General features: G+C 39.7%; 1 protein-coding gene across 1 annotated transcript in view; it reads left to right on the top strand.

The window, feature by feature from the left end:
• The window catches only part of nxph4 (neurexophilin 4), a gene marked incomplete at its 3' end in the record, with an annotated part of 51389 nt that extends 31572 nt beyond the window's left edge, over positions 1 to 19817 (top strand). The window contains exon 2 of the mRNA XM_080494464.1: positions 19011 to 19817. Within this exon, the coding sequence (XP_080350590.1) occupies positions 19011 to 19817 (807 nt within the window). The remainder of the gene's footprint in view (positions 1 to 19010) is intronic.
• Positions 19818 to 20309: the final 492 nt, after the last annotated feature.

Raw genomic sequence — 20309 nt, 5'->3', positions numbered from 1 at the left:
ATGGCCCTGTCTAATGTGGGCAGAAAGAGGGCGTATGGGGCTGACACTTTGGGCCTGATGCAAGGTTGCAGACAAGCAGTCCAGAGAGAAAAGGGACCTACTTAAATCACTGGATTGTATGACACAAATAACCAAAGGCGACACAATTGGCTGTGGGAAGACAATCCCGTGTTTCTCTTTTCTCTTCATATCTACTTTGATATTGGGTCTCAGACTGTGAAACCAAGTCGAATGATGGAAGACCATGGTCTCTGAGGGATGGGGAGCAAGGAGGAGGGGGGAAAAAACCGGTGAGGGCGGGAGAGGTGAATGAACGCTTTGGACAGTTCTGGATGGGTAGAGACACTGACGGCTTCTCTCTCTCTTTTCCTAGCCTGTCTCTCATTCCCTCTGAAAATATAATTACTGTTCAATTCCACTCTTCTTCACCTCCAGACAGAATTTTGCACAATGTCCAGTACACAGTTGTGGTTTTGATATAGGTGCCCCCCCCCCCCCCCCCCCCCACCACCACCACCATCACCACCACCACCTCAGAGCTCATCCCGAGGAGCAGAATGAGAGCAGGGCCGCCGGTCAGCACTCTGGTTTTCTCTATCCAGATGGTAGATGTGAAAGATCCCAGTTAGGGGTCCCAACACTGTGTCCTTGAAGCCGGGTGATTTATACACTGGCAAAGGCATCCAAAAGGCAGCAGAGAGGAAAACACGCTGTACATTGTGTGCTTGCTTGTGTGCTGTCGTACCTTTATTCACCTTTTTAATCCGTGTTGTTTTCATTCCCTCTTAATCAAATGAGCCTCTACAGAATAGTCATTCAGGTGGCAGTATTGTGGTTTTTGTGTTAATGATGCTGTGGGTGCCATGTCACTTCCTCATCAGAAGCAGGTGGGCATTTTTGTGTATGTGTGTGCGCATAACCTTGAAGTGAACAGGGGAATGTCGCTGTGCCCCGCTGCCAGCACCTCTGAGGAGTTTAATTCACTGGCACCTCCCACAGTTATTTTTTCTCCAATTAACTCTGCCTTCAGGTGAAGACAGTCTGTCCCAAGTCACAGATCCCCCCCGTCACCCCACAGGTTGGCGCTTTGCCCCCCTCCTGATCCTCTGCAGCTTGGAGACACTTGAACTTTTTTTTTTTTTTGTCTAATCGTTTTATTACACCCTATAAATGTTCGCTCACTCCCAGATGAGGGAACAGATACTGGGGGGCTCAGTGGGGCTTTGACAGAAAGAAAGCAGAGAGACTATAAATGTAGATTTTTTTGTTTTATGTGAATGCTTGCATTGAGAAAGCAAAAGCAAGAAGAAATAGAGGATAAAAAAAATCTTTGAAATTCAAGCTGTTTCCAAATAAATGTACAAATATGAATGAAATGCCTTTTTTCGGGATTCAGATAAACAGCCTGTTCTTCAAACACCACCAAATGTTCTCTTGATTAAATATCCCAACTTGACTTTGTTTGGCTGATTTACATCTTTCCATTTATTGAACCATTCAGGAAGCTGTTGCAAATCTGTTTTAGTTTAATTAAAAATGATCTGTGGTGTGGTTGTTTGACTTTAATTTATTAAACTCTTTCAGTAGTTATTTGAATTTATGCTAAAGTTAATTTCTTTGGGTTGGAAACAGATTGTAGCTCCTTTTTGAAGAAAGATTGAGCTGCTGTTCAGGCCCTGTTGGAGCGTTTATGCATCTGGACGTCATTATGAAAACAGACGTCCGAGACTTTATTTAACGTGGTGACGACGGAAATAACACACCATCACTACTGAAGATTTTTCTGACTTTTCACCTCTTTCCTTTATAGCTTGGATGATAAATATGTTCAATATATTCACCTGATTCATCTGGGGGTTTTTTTGTGTTTTTTTTTACTCATTTAAACCTGGATTTACATTAAAGGATCACAGCTTCTGATGGCAATGCTGTAGTTGCAGCAGTTGATGAATCCATAATGGATGAATGAAGGTTCAAAAGTGAAGGTCCTTATTTAGAAAATAGGTTTTTATTGAATTAAGGACAGGTTTAATTAAGTTCAGCCATATTATAACTTGATTAAATTTTCTCAAAACTCTAAGTTAAATCATGATCTGTTTGAATGACCAGAAGTGGACATTTCCACAATGTTCATTCAAACTAACGATTATAGGTCAATGACAAATACAAAACAGCACTTTTCTGAAAAATGCACATTTTGTGCAGTGCACAAACACTATGCAGTGTACAGCGTGGAAGGTGTGGCTCATGAGAGCATTCTCATGATTTCCAGGGACAATTTTAGTCAGTCTTGAGTTTTTTTCTTCATCTTGTGAAATACTTTTGAGCCGGCCTTGGCCTTTAACGACGTAAAACATCTCCACCACTCCACTTAATGAAAAGGTTTGAGATGCATTGAAAAGGTCAGAATTAGTTCTTTAGTTTTACCTTTGTATTTGAGAACATTTTGGAAACCTTTACTACTTTTACCTAAGTAAAAGTATCTATAGCTCTTCTTAAAAAAAAGACACACAGCAAGGATTGAACATGTCTGCTTATGTGCAGCTTATTTTCTTTCTTTCTTTCTTTCTTTCTTTCTTTCTTTCTTTCTTTCTTTCTTGCTTTCTTTCTTTCTTTCTTTCTTTCTTGCTTTCTTTCTTTCTTGCTTTATTTACATCTATGACAAATCAGCGTGTTTGGAAGAACTTGAAAAAGACAAAAGACAAAAAACCAAAGAATAGAGTGCAAGTGAAAAAAATTTAATGAGCAAAGGGATGGCCTTGGGGTCAGAGAACAAGTCTCAGGGATAAGTCTCTTTCTCTGATTCTACCAATTTTTTAATTTACGGCGCAATGACAATCTGAATCAGACTGAACTGTGGTGACTGATTGGCTGAGGGGCCGGAGAATGTTGCAACAAAGGAATTAATAAGAAAAGCCATGTAAGGATGAACTGATAGCACAAAAGGGAATAAAAAGACACAAAGCTGTAAAAACAAAGTAACAAGTCAAAGAAAGTTGGATGGATGAAGTAGGAAAACAAATGATAGAATTAACAAAAAAGGGCAAAAATATGAAAGAAGACCAAAAACACATGAGATATAAAAAATGAGGCGCCTGTCATATATGCGGTCGTGGGTGGAGGATTGAGAGATGAAGATGCAAGTGAGAAGGAAATAATGGACAGCTGAAGAGGAGGGGGAGGTGGAGAAACAGTCTCACAAGCGAGGCCTAATTGTAGTCAAGGATGAAATGATGGGTGGAGAGGAGCTACAAGTACAAAAGAGTATTAAGAAAAGAGATTGTGGGATGCAGAAATGACAGGAAAATGTAGGGTTTGATAAAAAATTACAATAAGAAAGAAGGAGCCTGTTCTTGATGAATGAAACAAAGATCCATCCCTGGTAAAATAAAATGACAAAAGCAAGACATGAAACAAAAAAAGGAAAAGTGTTGCTTCATTGTAAATCTAAGTAAACATGAAAATGTTGGGAACTCTGAACATAGACGTTTCGTAGACGGTGCGAGACACAAATGAAGGGAAGTTGGAAATGAAATTGGTTGGAGGCAGCGGGACGGCAGGTGGCAGGAAAAAAGGAAAGCAAATGGTGGGGGGGAGAAAAGAGCAGGTCTTTATTATGGTGAGTAACTTTGACACGCTCGCGTAGCGCCCAGTGCCAGTCCATCCGTCATCCAGCTCTCCTACTGATGAGCACTGGAAACAAATCTGAGGAAGCCGGGCTTTAGTTTGCCGCCTGGGTGACTTGTCGCAGTCGTCACGAGCCCATGTGTCCCTCAGATCCCTCCCCGGCAGACGTCTCCCAGGCCCAGTTTCACCCGCTGGGAGTCTCGCCTCTCTTCTACATACTTCTCTCCATCTCGTCTATTCATTATGCAGATAGCTTGTTTTTTTGTTTTTTTTGGGTGGCTGGGGGGTGGACAGTCCCCTGTGTTCATTCGATTCTTTATTTATCTGAAATGTTTCTGCTGTTTATCTCTTAGCAGACTCTTTTGTGTATATGCGCTTGATAAGTTGCGAAACACCGAGGGCATCAATCACTGTCACTTAGCTGTTCAACATGTCGCTCATGCCGACTGAGCCCTCCTCCCGTTATTTTTTTCTGTTTAGTCTAACCTCAATGAATCCCAAACACTTTCAATATATAAATCTATGAAGGGAAGAGAGGGAGTGAGGGAGGAGAGGTGGGAGCTGGATGAGGACAAGCACTTTTTGCACCTTTTGCAATCAGACTCAAATATATGTTTACACGCTTACAAATGAGAAATCCAAGAGCTCCACGTCAGTTCTGATACTCCCCCATGCCCGTGGCCGTCTGCCGGGCGCTGCAGCCCCTCCTGTAGCAGACTTCTGCAACAGTTATTTAGATGAATGATTAAAGTTAAGGCACAGCCAGCAAGAGCCTCACCACTCTTATTTAAGGAAGAATGGGCAAGCTGTCATATTTTGATGCATTGCCTGCCAGCCTGCATGCAAACAAGACACCCTCCCGCCGCCGCTGCCTCCTCGCTCCCCGGTCCCTCCCTTTCCCACTCTGATGTGTCCCCGAAGACTTGCTCCGGGTGATTGATCAGGGGCTGCCTGGCATCGCTGGAGACGTGCGGGGACGCTGCCCACCCAGCGAGCAGGGCAGAAAACAGTGGCATGTTGATCTGACGTGATCAGTAAGATAGGAGGAACAAGGGAGGATGACTGCACACAGTTGATCTATGGCTACTGAAGTCTGGCTCCTGAGAGGAGAATCTACTAATGGCTTTATAGATAAAGCATACCAAGGTTTGTATTAACTTCCTCCCTTTGTCTACCTCTGGGCAAATGGCACAGGGAGACGCTAGAAAAGATTAATGCAGAGCGCGGGACATTAGCAGTATTTTACAAACCCCTTCCCCAAGTGATTTTTAAAAAGTGATTGAAGGTTCAGACTTTTCAAAAGTTACTTTCTTTACTAAAGTGGATTACAAATGCTTGTGCAAAAGAAAGATGGGTAAATGTACAGATTCAACCTCTCTACTGACACACTGTACTGTACATGCTGTACATTGTGCATTCTGGACATATTCACACCTACAGCCAATTTAACCTTACAACCTTATAGAAAAACTCGTACATGCTCAAGGAGAACATGCAAACTTTGCAGAGTAAAGTCACATAATTCAAACTACAACACCACCTTGCAGGTCTAAAAAGTAACCATTATTTTTCAACTTTATTGATACATGATGCCTTCAACCATCATATTTCTAGCTACTGTTATTATGACACTATGTTAGTCACTGTGAAAATACCAGCTTAATCATGAGTAGTTTTTTCTGTTATACAGTAAATCTGCTTCATTCTGACAAATCCACACTGTCTCACAGAACGTTTGACACAGGTTCAATAAATGACCTTTACTTGGCTCCACAGAATGACTGACACTATACACTTGCTTAATACAAAAAATTAAGAATACAATTCATATACTGTATAAAATACATGTGTTTTATATGTTATGTGTTCTGTGCTAATGAAGAAGCATTTGTTCCTTTGAGGGAGTCATTTTTGTCACAATTGAGGATGCAAAATATTAAGCAAAAAACACAATATATTCCAGTTCTGGTTACTGATTTTTAATTTGATTACTAATTTAATACTTTTTCACATTTGAAATGACGAATTTGGTCAAAATTAAACCAGTATTGTGTTATTCTTTGAAAACTGGCTTGCAGGAAAGAGAACTGCAGCAGTATAAAAACCAAAGGGAAAATAACACTCTTTTTTTTTCACCAGTGGTGCTGCTAAATTTAAGTTATTTTTACAAAAATGTGTCATCCGCAGCTCACTTACCAGGATTGATTTAACCCTTTAAATGTCTGCAAATCACAAAGGATTTCATTAATTGACAGTATATTTAACTATGGTGTTTATGTCAAATCTGACTCCCAAATTAAAAAAAAATGGTGAATGTGCTGCTCCAAGTTTTAATGGAGCAACTAGAACCTCACCGTTGCATCACCTTGATTTATTTTTCCAACTCATGTGCAGCAGGAGGTGGAGGCATGTTGCGGGGGTAAACAGCTCAGATTGAATCAGAGATTTCTGACCTCTGCCAAGGGTAGACATGGAAGACACAGGGAAATGACATATATTCAACATACAGATCAACTGCCTTTATTCATTTATGTGTGCCACCAAAATATAATGTGTACTTCCTGCAATCAAACTGCACATGTGCACCAATTTTCATGAAGATCCGCACATTAGTTTTTGAGATACCTTGTTTACAGACAGACAAACTAATAAACACGGGTGATGTTATAATCTCCTGAGGTAGGAAAAGCATAATGAAAAATACATTGTACATTTTCCTCAAATGAATCAAGCTGATATTAAGAACAGGACTAATGCTTCAAATGAATTGCATCCAGCTCTTCCTGCAGGAGATTTCAAATCTCTTCCTGATAATCATCCTCTTGGCTTTTGTGAGCTGAATGTCAGGTAGGAGGACGGCTTCAGGAGCAGATTTCTTTTTGATATTTCAGATCGGATCACAGCTGCTTGGAATTGTTTTCATGCTGCTGTGGGCTTGTACCAGATTGTTGCCTGATTTCCCTTAGTTAGGTGCCTTTCCAGGTGCTGCAGATCTCATATTATCACAGTACCTGGTTTGAGCTTCACTGTAATATCTCCCGAAACCCCAGGAGTCAGGTTTTGTGACAACAACATAGCTGGCTTTGCCACAGACTTAGACTTTCTTCAGTTTTAGTTATTTATTTATTTATTTATTTACTCTGATAGAATTGCTAGAATCCACGATGTGGTGCTGCTAATCTGTTAAAGATTTGCACTTATAAAGATAAGTACACATGTGATATGGTACAAACACCCATGTGGAAAGTGGTCAACTAACAGAAAAGCCTGAACCACGACCAGGAACTCATGATGATTGTTTATTGTTGTCTGTTTTCACCTTGTTTGTAAAGAAGGTGTGTAGCAACCAATAATGTAAGTTTGGTTTACAACATAATTGACACGAGGGTAATTATTTTGGCCATTTTGAATGTCATAAAGCCAAATAGTCTAACAACTTGCCAGTCAAATAATGAAATATTAAAAAAAAAAATTATATGTTTAGTGTCGCATAGTAACAAACAAACATGAGTGGTTTTATAACCTCCGTTATTAGTTGTCATTAGTCCCATTAGTTGTCAACTAATGCATTAATAACAATCATGACTGTTGCTCTGTTGTTTGAACATACATGAATGAAAACTCCCACACAATGTTGGCAAATTGCTGATTTGTTGTTAGCATTGTGTGCTCATTTGGCAGCCGTTCCGACTTGCGGTTTGTGCAGCCCCCTGGGTTAATGTCTTACATAGCGTTATAATCCCACTGCATTTCAGAAACGATGCTGTTAACCGGGGCACCATTGTTTGTTTAGTCCCTTGTTTAAGCCTTGTTCAGCAGGAGCACACATACAAATGTACGGACGTGACCAGTGGCTTGAGACTCAAGTGTAACATTCAACAATGTTGGTGTGAGTGATTCATGTGCAAATTGACTGTGACCTGTGAGTCACCTTCTTGTTTTGCACATAGGTAGCTTGGAGAGCTGTTTTGGAGCCTTTCCATCTCATTCTAGGCTCAACAGAAGAAAAAATCATAATGTGGAGCTTCTTATTTGATTATGTTCATGTAATTATGCACAATGTTCATATGTTTATTTGTTTTGACAGTGACAGATGGGATTATCCTTTGTACAAATATCATTAAGGCCATTTAAGGTCAGTAGATTGGTTGTAAAAACTTTAAAAATATGCAGACTACATGTTTGTTCTGACCTCTAGCGGCTGTAATAATTATGTCACAAGTTGTGAAAGGCTGATGTATCGTAGGATGAAGCTACACAGTGTTTCTGTGGGTAGTACTCTCCCTTCACAGCAAGAAAATCTCCGGTTCGATTCCAGGCTTGTTGGCCTTTGAAGTTTACATGTTCTCCCTAAGCACCTGTTTTTTTTAGTAACTGGTGCAATGCATGTTATCTGAAATTATGTTACTAAAATTGCCTGTAGAATGAATTTCTGTATGTATGTGTCTTTATGGATGATGGGGAGGATTATATGAACCGCTTTTCAGGAAATTGCTGAAGAGAGTACCGGTATTCCCTCCCTATTTAGTAAATAGGTTTTTTTTTTTTTTTTTTGTGTAACTACTTTTTTTCGTTGTAACAGAGCAGGGTACCATCTGAAACATGCCAGATAGTGGGCCCACAAGGACCACAATAGAACGTCACATGTTACAGCCCGGCTCTCATATACTTGTCTTTTGCAAGTTATCTGTGAGAAGTTATTGGTATAGTTGATTGAGCTTTCCAAAAAAAATTTAAAAAGCTAAGAGGTCATAGAGTGGGGTAGTGGTTAGCACTCACAGTGAGAGTAGCCCCAGTTCAAGTCTGCGAATAAGAATCGAGGCGCTCTATATTTCAAATACTGTCCAATGCAGTATTCACCAGAAAATGCATGCATTTTAGTTTATTTCATGAGTCTAAACATTGCTAGATGGTTTAAATCTGTCTGGTTGTCTGTTCCTTTGTGGTCACTCTGTGATGGACTGGCAGAGATAAATGGATGGATGGGAATTTTTTTTTTTTTTTTTTTAAATAACTTCACATGCTTAATAAAATTGACCCAAAGAAATTACGAAAAATTAAACCTGATCAAGTAATTTACTATGAACCACAGAATCTCTGACTCTAAACAGGTTCCCCACTGTGCTTGAGCAAGAATAAAAAATTACACGCATACACGTTAGTTTTCTTATTGTACTTTCACTCTCGGTCTAATTTTAGTGGGATCTGTAATATTTTGCAATATTGTCAGCTGTACAGTATGTACAGTACAATGTTACACTTTATCCTGCACACAATACCCTTATAAATCCTCTCGTGTGAACATCAGGTGGCAGAGGACTCTTTCTTTCTTTCTTTCTTTCTTTCTTTCTTTCTTTCTTAAACTGAACTTTTTTTAATTGCTCAATATTGTGAAGATAGATAAAGTGAAACTTTTGTTGATGATCAAACAGTCTTTATTAAAGTTCTTCAGAAATAACAAATAAAACATTTGACAGCTTCTTTAAGTAAAATTATTTCAGAACTGAGCTGGTCCTCTTGAGACAATATCACTGATATTACTTCTCAAGAAACCTCTGATTATTCTCTATGGGGTGAAGTGATTCTCATTTTTGTCTTATTGCTCTCATAATCTCACCGTGTGTCGTATATATATTGTCTTTTTACCTTTTCTTTCTTTCCTTGCACTTTCGCCTCATATTGTTTTACAGACCTCTCTGCTTTCTCTACACTCGTTCACTTATTCGTTTTCTTTCTCTCCCTTACTGTGTTATCGGTCTCGGCTCCATTTCCTTGCTCTCCGATACTCCCTGACTCAGTAGCTTTCATTTTCATGATAATCCAGCGACACCACTGGACTGCGAAATCACTTTTACTGCCTTTTCTTTTTCTGTCTTTCTCTCTCTCTTTCTCTCTCTTGCTCCATTTTCCCCCTACTGGTTTATCTTTTTTCCCCTTGGCTTTATTTTGCCTTTTGTAATTAAATGTCATTTTCATCTATCCTGTTTTTTTGGGGGGGATTTTTTTATTTTTTTTTGGGGGGGGGGGGGGGGGGGGATGGCTGGGCGGGGGGTTGAAACTTAAAAGTTTCTTTTTTATTGAAGAGTTGTTGATAAAAACAGAGCAGAGTCATGGCTTGTATGAACTGAACATGCCTGAGACACAACACCATCCATGCATCATACAAGTTGAGTTTGCAGTGTGTTTGAAGGCCAAAATTAAAGGTGTGAACACAGAGCCACAGACAACTAAAGCCTATTTTTGGTCATTATTGAAATTCAAATGTGTTTTGAACTATGGAAAGAAACCAGAGAACCAGGGGGAACCCCAAGCATGCAAGACAGACTTGAACCAGATATATTCTCACTGCGAGGCTGGGATGTTAACCACTACACCACTGTGGAACCCACATATTTGTCCTTGACGTATTATTGTTATTATAACTGCAATTTCTTTAATTTTTTTGGAAGTATTAAAAGGTCTTTTAGTGAATGGACAAGGGAACAGTTTCCATCCTGTCCATGAACGTCAACACGTCCATTGTCACTCAGTCTCTGGAGTTCTGCTTGTCTGATTGTCTTTTCAGTCACGTCCCATATATCCATGGGAGTTCTGCCATGTTCATAACAGATGGGATTTGTCATCCCTGGTATGTGACCTGTCGGTCTGCCCTGAGATGCTACAGGGAAGCTCCTGTGATGGTTCCTGTACTTTAAAAGCCCAAAGCAGCTTTTCATCATAAGGTGCACCTCTGAAGACTATCAACTAGAAATTGTCTTGGTCGATAATGTGCTATAGCAGTCATTCATATTTCTTTTTAAATATTAATGGTATTTAAAAAATCCATGTCCCACAACCAACACAACAGGTCTATGTGAAATATTACACTGGAGAATTGGACCTCAAGTCCCTTAAGTACCAGTTGGGACATTACCAATAATAATTAAATACTAAATTTAGGTGTAAGTACTTCTTGTAAGTACTTTTTTCTCCTGATATATAATAATCCCATGCTGGGTGTAAAGCGGTGAACAGCCGAGCATTTGTGTCTGTACGAGTTTGGCCAGTGAGCTCAACTCAACTCATCCATCTTCAACAACTCAGGGTTGCAGTCAGAAACTGAATGGGGATGAATGCAGAATACATCATGAACAACTTGTTTTTTGTTTTGTTTTTTCGAAAGAACATCACAATAAGAAGTTTCTCTCTCTCTTTTTTTTTTTGCATATTTACTCAGAAAAATAGACTGGTGTGCTAAAAGCCAAGTGGTTTAAAAAGTGGTTCAGTCTGCCATGTTTTTTTTTTTTTTGTTTCAAGACAGTTTAGAGATTCAACCAAAAGTACTGGCTCTCAAACTAATTCCTGACAGCCATATAGATCTATGGCATGGTCGAGATACATTTTTGTGTTTCTGCTTTTGTGTGTCAGTTGTGGTTCCTTTACTTTACGACCCGCTGTTGTGTGTTCTGATTTATTACTTGCGATGCGAATCTGGCTGAGGATTTTTTTTCTTTTTTGTTTTTAACAAGCCTGCTGTGCATCTTGCGTGTGCTGTTTGGTCCACAGTGTCTGACTTCCCTGTGATATCTCCTTTCATTTGAATTATGGCTGTCACTTGTTGATTGTGCTAATTTTCCCTCCCATGCTCAAATATTTCTTATAATTCTGTTCATGCGTTGACACAAAAATGAGCACAAGCAGCACCTCAAGCTGTTTTCAGGCCTATCTGTATGTTATTTTTGGTGCCAACCAAATGAGTGCACTGTGCGCAGGTGAGACATTCATTCACTATTCAGTCACATTTCTGGTACACCGAACTGAATATCCTGCTTTAGCAGCACGTTAGCGAAGTGGCTCCAGCTCCAGTGCGCAAAAGGTGCTCAGACCCAGCATTTACACATTTCACACAGTTTTGAAGCACTCACTTGAGGAGTAAAAATAAGCATTTGCAAAATGACAGTTTGAGAATATGCCAACACCCGAGCAAATTCATTAGATCTGGATTGTGTGCTTCATTTGACTCGTTTTAGTTTGACTCAGAATCAAAGTTTCAGAAGGGCTGACAAGTCAGATTTGCGAATATTATTATTATGAATGCCCATGACTTCAATATCAACCAATGCAGTCATTTTTAGATTGTGTATAAAGTAATTACTGTGGGAAAAACTACTTATACTGGCAATGAAATGTATGCATAGCCTGGTGAAAGCAAGCACTTTTCTGGAGGAGTCTGCTCCTATTTATAAGTTATTGTGAATAAAATATAATCTGACAGCATCTGTTGTTCACCACGGCTTTCGACGACAGAAAATACTCCCGTTCAGTACATTAAATCTGTGCAGCCGCTTGGCAGCAGGACGAAAGATGCATTAACAAATCTATGGTGGCAGAGTGCATTTACGAAATAACCCCATACACCTTTGCACATATCATACTGGTTCATTTTGGCTGCAGGAGTACACAATACCTTTCTTGCCTAAAAATAATATTCATATTTTATTTTGAAAATCCACATTATCTATGACATGTGTCCATTTACCACATATGTTGTGTATAAACTCCCTCAACTATTTGTTTGCATCAATACTCTTGGGGGGGGGGGTTCTTTTTGTTATGTTGTGTTTTCACATGTGAAGCACGACTTCGAGGAGAAAAATTTAGAGCTTTTGTCATCATGCATCACTGTGTCTGACTCAGGTGATTCAGAGCTATGAGAGCAGCAGCATGACGGATTTGTTAACCTTCACAACCTGTGATCTATTTTCCACTTCACCCAGCTGCTTCACTGTCTGCGCTGCAGTATCCAGGAAGCTTAATAGCAGGTGTTGCTCAGAAACCATTCACTAAGGAGGTATCACTTTGTAACTTGTCATGTTAGTGATTAAAACTGGAGTTTAAAGACTTGACTACTGCCAATTGCTCGTGAAAGCAATGTTGCCGCAAATTTAAGGTAACAACTCTATTGTCTGAGACTTTAAAATACTGACACCTATTATAGGTATTTCAAACTTAAGCTTGGTTGATGCTTTGCCTTTAAATAAGCACAGATCTTGTTGTTTTTTACATTCATACATGCATTTGTCATGACATCTCACCATTGTTTTACAAATGGATGTTGTACTTTCGACTGTATCTGTATTCCTGAATCTTTTCTTTTACTCTCTGTATCGGAATACAAATATCCGAATCCTCAATTCCTCACAATGTCAATACTGTCCTGTTATTCTTTCAAACCTTTACAGAGGATGACACTATCATTCACTATCATTGTCAATACAGTTATTTATGTATATTTCAAACCCAGCATTGTAGTGTTAGCACTAGTCTGGGTCAGTCTAGGAAGCTTTTCTGTGCTGAGTTAAGATGTTCTCATTGGTTTTCGTCTGGGTAGTCAGATAAATAAGTAAGTAATTAAATGTTGTTTGCATAAAACACAGGTGTGTGCATGCATGCATGACGTATGGATGGGTCTTTTTTTTTTTTAGATGTTCTTAAACCAATTAAATCCACAGTTCTAATTTCTAGTCTTTTTATAATATCTGTACTTTTAATTCAATAATGATTGGGAGTTATTTTGCCACCTCTGGTCATCAATGAGTAGATTTAATGCTGGTTTACTTTGTTTATTATTTATATTCTCAACTAGAAATACAAACGCAAGTGAAATTAATTGAGTCATGTTTGTTAAATTCTCTTAAACTTCTGTCCTAGAGAAAAAGCAAATCACCATCAATATGTGTTTCTGTGGAGGCCATTGTCTACAGCAGTGATTCAGCACTAGCTTGTAAATCTTGCATACACTGCAGCAAAGTTCCCAGTGACGCTGGAGAAATCAAAATCTGTTGTGATTTCACCAGAAAATCTCTGTAACCGTTCTACTCACTCAGCCACTGTTATTTATTCAAAAATGTCAGGGTCATCGAAGCACCTAAAATGAAAATAAAAGGAGATAGTTGAAATGAAAATCATTAAACTTTCATCACTTTCCAACATTTCATAAAGCGGAGGTAGATGGGGAGGAATTTTTATATTCATTTAGAAATACATATTTACAAAATGTATCTTTGAAGTTTGGAACTACAAAAAGATGGCTTTTTACCCGAACGGATCTGAACAGATAAATGGTAAATAAATGGTGAACAGGGACTACAAAGTAAAAACTGATGTCTACCACTGGCCTTACATTCTGTCTTCAGATAGTGCTTATAGATGTTTTGCAGCTTCTCTTAGTCCTGAAAGATGAAATATGAGATAAACTGTCTTCTAATCACAGCAAGCTAAGAAATCACTTGAAAGAGGAAGTTTAAAAGAAAAAAACCCAACTCAGTTGAATGTATCAGGGCTTGTGGTTTGTAGTGCGGTGGGTGTGGAACCGTACATTTGACTCTTCTGCGTGACAGCAGATCAATGCAGCCTGGAGCACAGATAGAAATGAATTGATTGTCACCAATAAAACTCCAATTAAACAAAGGAACACGCCTGAGAGAGAGCTCAGAGACAAGCACCTCTCATCTCCACATCAGTCCTCGGGGGAGGAGAGGAGGGGAGGACGAAGAAGGGAGTCGGGAGTCTGCTGTGGGCAGCGGAGCCGGAGAGTACAGTTCATTTCCTCTGAATACTCTCGCTATCAAGAAGGTGTGGAAGTCATGGATGAGTGTGAGAGTGAGTGAAGTGCAGACAGAGGATCAGATAGCCGATAGACAGAGAGAGTGAGAGGAAGAGGGAGCCGAGACAGAGGTGCTGCCATTGATCCAAAGATTCCTTAATGATGAAAAGAGATCTTAATTGTAGCGACATGTGATATTTCAAGTTTCATATGTCAATTGTAAAGTTGAGCTGACCTTATTTAATATGTTACTGTGAAGTAATTTACCCTTTCCCAGTCTTTCCGTCTCTCACTAAGTCCATCTCTATCTGCCTATAGGTGAGCCATGTCATTTTCTTTTGTCACTTCTATATGTGCCACGCTCATAATGTTCCTATTGAACAATCCTGACTTTTCATTCTTGCTTGTACTTTCCAGTAGGTTATAGGCCTCCCACTTAAGCAGCAGCTAAGGATGCTTTTTACTCCAAATGAAGTTAAAGATGATTAATGGTTCCCATTCCTATAAAATGTACAAGATCTCTTTACTCCCTCTTCTCCTCATCTCACTTCTCCACTAATAACATTTTCTTCACCATCTCCCTCTATCTCCGCAGCTCTGTAATCTGATTGTTGTCTCTATGATTGTACTGTTATTGAGTTGCTGGGATCATACATATGTATAAGTCCACCACAAAACTTGTTCTATTTTCTGCTTCGATATGCTCGAAACATCCGACCATGCAGGAATTTCACTCCTTAATGGAGGAAACACTAATTCCATGTTGACACGTGTAAACCTTCACAGTGCAGATTGCTGCACGTCAACATGTAGCACCACCTCCAGCTGAATTTGAATTTTGCTGACCTTTATCTTTCAGACACGTGAAGTAGACCGAGAGCTGACTAGACATGCACACTACTGACTGGGATTGTGTCTCTGAAAGCAGCTGTTTTTTTTCTTGGCTAGGTTGGTCCAGATTTAAGTAAGATGAGGAAGTGGGTCGGTTTGTTAGTTGTATAGTTTAAATGATGACATGTCAGTGAGTTAGTTAGTTTGCTGGTTAATGTGGTTGACTGGTTGAGTAGTTCACTGGAAGATCCGTTTTTTCGTCTGTTGGTCAGTTGCATAACTTTAGTTGGTTGGTTGATTGATCAATCATTCACTTGGAAACCTTTTGTGTCTTAACATTTTTCTCTAATAGTTTTCTAATGATTTTTTGGGAAATCTTAGCACGTTCATTAAGCGGTCATCATCAAACTAAACATGCATATCATACAAAGATCACACAAAATATTAATATATAACTGAAACGAGTGAATTGTTACAGGTGTTGGTTGACACAATGTGAACTTCCCTTATGGAAACCAGTAAACTGACTGACGATAGTTCCACTCTTGATTTAGACATTTTAACCTTCTCTGCAGATCACTTGAATTTCACAGATATTTTTGGAACACACATATTAAGTGCCATTCAAGTCCGTGATGGCCACTCTAAAAGATGGAGCTTTTGGACGTTGTGGCACTTCAATGAGAAAACTTGGAGCTGCCTAGTTTGGTGTTGTTCTTGAAATCGTCTTAGTTTCATCCTCTTGACTGAGTGCGAGGTGTTCCATCTCCAACTTGCTCATGTTTGAAGAACAGAACAACTTTTGAAATCACCTGCTAACAATTCTAAATGGTGACTCTTGACCAATCTTTTCAGTCTTAAGGAGACGATTTAGGCCAGAGAAGTGTTTTTTGTGAGTGAAAGAATTAAAAGGTAGCAGTGCATTAACATTTATAGAAAAAAGTAATTTTTAATGTCTGCAGTTGTAATTATTTCTCTTCACTTCAAAAGTCAACAAAATATATATTTTGCCCAAGGCTGGCAAGTCTTTTGCATATCAATGTGAGTTTCTTTCAAGTGTGTCCTACACATCTACGCATATTCATATAAAGTACTTCGTAGTGCATGTACACCTGTGTGAACTTAAACTCGTCACCTCTCCACCAACCCAGCGGTGCCCCTCTGGCTGTTGCTCTGAAAGTTACTCCTCACTCGTGGTAACTTAAATGACTATGGACTGAAAAGGAAGAAAAGCACGAGACATTATTTTTCAAACCGCCTGTCTTTGTCTGACTGCTGCAGCCTGATATGACCTTATAGCAAACATCCGCTGTTTCAAAAAGTCTATAGTTTATGGATTTCATGTCAAGAGAAAATATTTGATATTTCTTCTAACAAATCCTCACCCTTTAAATGGATTTACTGCCAAGCACAAAAAAAATCATATTTATGCTAATAGCAAGTCCATCTATTTATTGGCTTTTGTTGGCATTTTATTACTTTCATGCCACAGAAGAAGAAGCCCTTTTCTCATACTCATCTTTTTGCACTCAATCAATGTTTGTTAAAGTTGCTGACTGCGTACAGTTGCTTTTCAGAAAGAGTCATGCCGACCCCAACACGAAATCATTTCTGAGCTCCATGCGGCTGACCCCAAAGGTTAGGCTAGATGTCCATGGTGTGAAGTTCCTGCTGAAGATGGTAAAGGATTATGATGATTGTGCTGGTTTGAGCTCCGCACCACCAACGAGAGAAATGATGAGGGCTGCACCAGCCGAGTGTTAGCCTGACAGATGGCAACACACGGAGCTAGCTGACAGCACTGCTGACAGTGCACACACCAGAAGTTTCCATATTGTATGTGCTGTACACACCGGTTGTTGCCCTACGTATTCAGATTTTTTTGGGGGGCTCACGTCACCTACTTGCCAACTTTAAATCGCAAGGCCTCTGCATAGACCTGCTGTCATGGCACAAAAGGGAATATGGTTCTGTTAAAAATCCTCACTGAGACATTATCCTAGTCACTGTCCATTTATCAAAACCTTTGTTTTTTAGTAATTCATTCTTCCAGTGGTCAATAAACTTTCAGTTATTTTCTTCCCGATCAATCTACTTAGAAAGCGGCTCAGCGGGCATGTTAATGAATGACCAGCAAAAATAGATACATTAATTGAATGAATGAATACATTAGGAGTTGTATTGAGTGTTGCACTTTTCCGTCCACAAACAACAATATGTCGTTGTTGTTAAGTTCAGTGATTGATGAAAGATGGGGATAGCTTTCACACAGACCTGTCGGTTGCCCTGCCCTGGATGGAAATGAGGGAAGACAGAAATTGTTCTTGCATGAATAAGTACAAAGATCTGCTCCTGCACTTGATTTATGACTTTATTTATGTTGTATTCATTTCTCGTGGTGGCGGCGGCAGTGTATGTTTCCGTCCGCTTGTCTATGTGTATCATGGGGGATGGTTGTTTATTCGCTCAGAGAATAGTTTTAAACTCCATCCAAATGCATCCTCAGGGAAATGCACGCAACCCGTCTGAGAAGTTGCAATACTTCTCACTGTCACCCCATGACAGCTTCAAGCTTGAAGTCTGCACGTGTGCAAATGTGCCTGTGCTCTTCAGTGTGCATGTCCCGAAGTGTGCGCACTCACTCACTCACACATACACACACACACATATGCATATGGATGAGCATGGCAGTGATGTGATTGATGAGACATGAAAGAGTGCAGAGCAAGATTTCCAGTCAATCAGGCCTGTGAATAACCACCTAGGCTGTGGATTAAAGGCAGACGGCTGTCTGAACAAACAAAGAATCACATCCATTACCTTACATGCAGAGTTGTTTTGCTCTCTGGAGCAACACTGACAACAAAATTAAAGTGTGTTAACAAAAATAGATGGTTTTGTTTTCTCGAATTCAGGAGATGAAACACCGCAACATCAAACTCCTGGAATGCCTGTGAAAGTAAAACTGGCGCGTGGCAGAGAGAGAGTACTACGAAACAGTGACCTGTACAACATCTCAAATTATAATAGAGTGTGCCAAATTAAATATGACATAAAAGAATTATTTAACATTGCGTATATTTGGTTTAAACTGAACTTTGCTGTTCGCCTCTTTGATCTTTTCTGCTTGCAGATTTAAAAGTAAAAATAATGTCCTTTGAGAATGAGGAGTTGCAGGTTGTTTTATAGTTCCTACCACTGACAGCCTTGTCCTCCAGGTAATAAAAAGTGTACAAAATAAGGAAATAGCGATGTGCACTCTCTGATATCTAGATCCTTTGAGCAAGGCACCAAACATTTTAACCATATCTATCTTAATGCAATGTTCCGGCTTAATAGGGCCATGACTCCTGATCAATTTTCAGTTAATAAGTTAGACATTTGACACACAGGTTGATTTCATGAATAATATCACTTCACAGATTGTACCTAACTGCTGTGTCAACAAAGCATAAAGCACTACCACAATCAAGTCAGACTATATTTTTATCATGTTGGTTGAGTGGTTGGATGCCGAGACTGTTTGGCCATACGGACAACAAATAAGCTTATTTAGATAAGCAACCAAAATGTCTTTTTACCAAGATTTTAAGTATTACTGTACTTGCAATTGCATCATTTTTGAGTAGCTGTATCCACACTGTGATTAATAATTGGTTGGGTGAGTGCCAAAAGGCTGTTTTGTTAAATGTAAACCTTCGTTTATGATTACACTTATATTCCATTGTTTGAACTTCAGGGAACAGTTGTGATGGTTACAAATAATCAAACTCAGCTGAGTATAAAGAGGTCTACTATTCTCTGACCTATTTTTCCAGTCTACTGTCTTAATTTTTTTAAGGCTCAAAAACATGAATGTGTTTTTTACTTTTTAGAGCAATCTGCTGGAATGATAAATGAAAGACAAATACAATAGCCATTACCTCAGCAGTAAAACATTTTTCCCCCCTTTCTGTCTCTGCTACAGGTCCAAGGGTTGGAGAAGCAAGTGGACTTCTCAGATCTGAGCCCAGTAGGGTCTGTGATGAAGACTCTTCCATATGGCATCGGTGGAGGCACGGTGGGAGGAGTGGTTAAGCCCCCGTATCAAACACGCATCTTCTCCACATCCATTGACCAAACGCCCATGAAATCCAAGCCACCCACCTACAATTTCTTTAACCCGTATGACCCTGCTCGAAACCAGTCCCTGCTACTGGACCAGACAGGCTATCGCTCCAAACGCAAGCCCTCACTCAAGACAGCCATGAAGACCAAGAAGATCTTTGGCTGGGGGGATTTCTACTTCAACGTCAAGACCATGAAGTTCAGCTTGTTGGTGACGGGGAAGATTGTGGACCACATCAATGGTACATTCACCGTTTACTTCCGCCACAACTCGTCCAGCCTGGGGAACGTGTCGGTCAGTATTGTGCCGCCAACCAAAGTGGTAGAGTTTGAGGTCCTTCAGCAGCAGCAGCTGCACACCCACACCCAGCCGGACGTCCAGATCCAGGACACGCACCAGTCCACCATTGACCCCAAAGAGCCAAAGACCTTTAACTGTCGAGTCGAGTATGAGAAAACCAACAGGTCCAAGAAGTCCAAACCCTGCCTGTACGACCCATCTCAGACCTGCTTCACAGAGCACACCCAGTCCCACGCTGCCTGGCTCTGTGCCAAACCTTTCAAGGTGATCTGCATCTTCATCTCTTTCTTTAGCATCGATTACAAGCTGGTGCAGAAAGTGTGTCCGGACTACAACTTCCAAAGTGAGCACCCTTACTTTGGATAAGTTTTGAAGACTTGAACTGAATAAAAAAAAAAAGAGACTATGAGTTAAATGAGTATAATGATAATGATGGAAATGATAGTCATATTGATTACGACGACTAAGCAGGGGACAATTTTTTGCCTCTAAACTGCTGTGAATTGTGGATTTAAATCATGTATAATCAGAGTTATCGGTGGCTAGGATATGGCTGATTCCTCTAACTTGTTTTCCAACTTTGTATTTGTTAACTTCTGCTTTTATTTCTTTCATTTTTTTTTTTCCCTTGTAAATAATATACTCAACCTCAGCAGACTTATTGTTTTTAGATATTTGTTTCTCCGTGTTATTACTTTCTGCAGTTGGAGAATTTGGTTAAAAACAGCTGGGATCTGTATTATGCCCTTCGAGTACAGACTGAGCCTCCGAGGAAGCTGTGCTGTGTCATCACTGGATGGCGGACGTAATGTTATGGTAGACTGACTGTTAATCATCCTCTCAGCTCTACATTTCAAA

This window comes from Blennius ocellaris (assembly GCF_963422515.1).
Source record: "Blennius ocellaris genome assembly, chromosome: 4".
Taxonomy (NCBI): domain Eukaryota; kingdom Metazoa; phylum Chordata; class Actinopteri; order Blenniiformes; family Blenniidae; genus Blennius; species Blennius ocellaris.
This window is presented reverse-complemented; position numbering and strand designations above follow the sequence as displayed.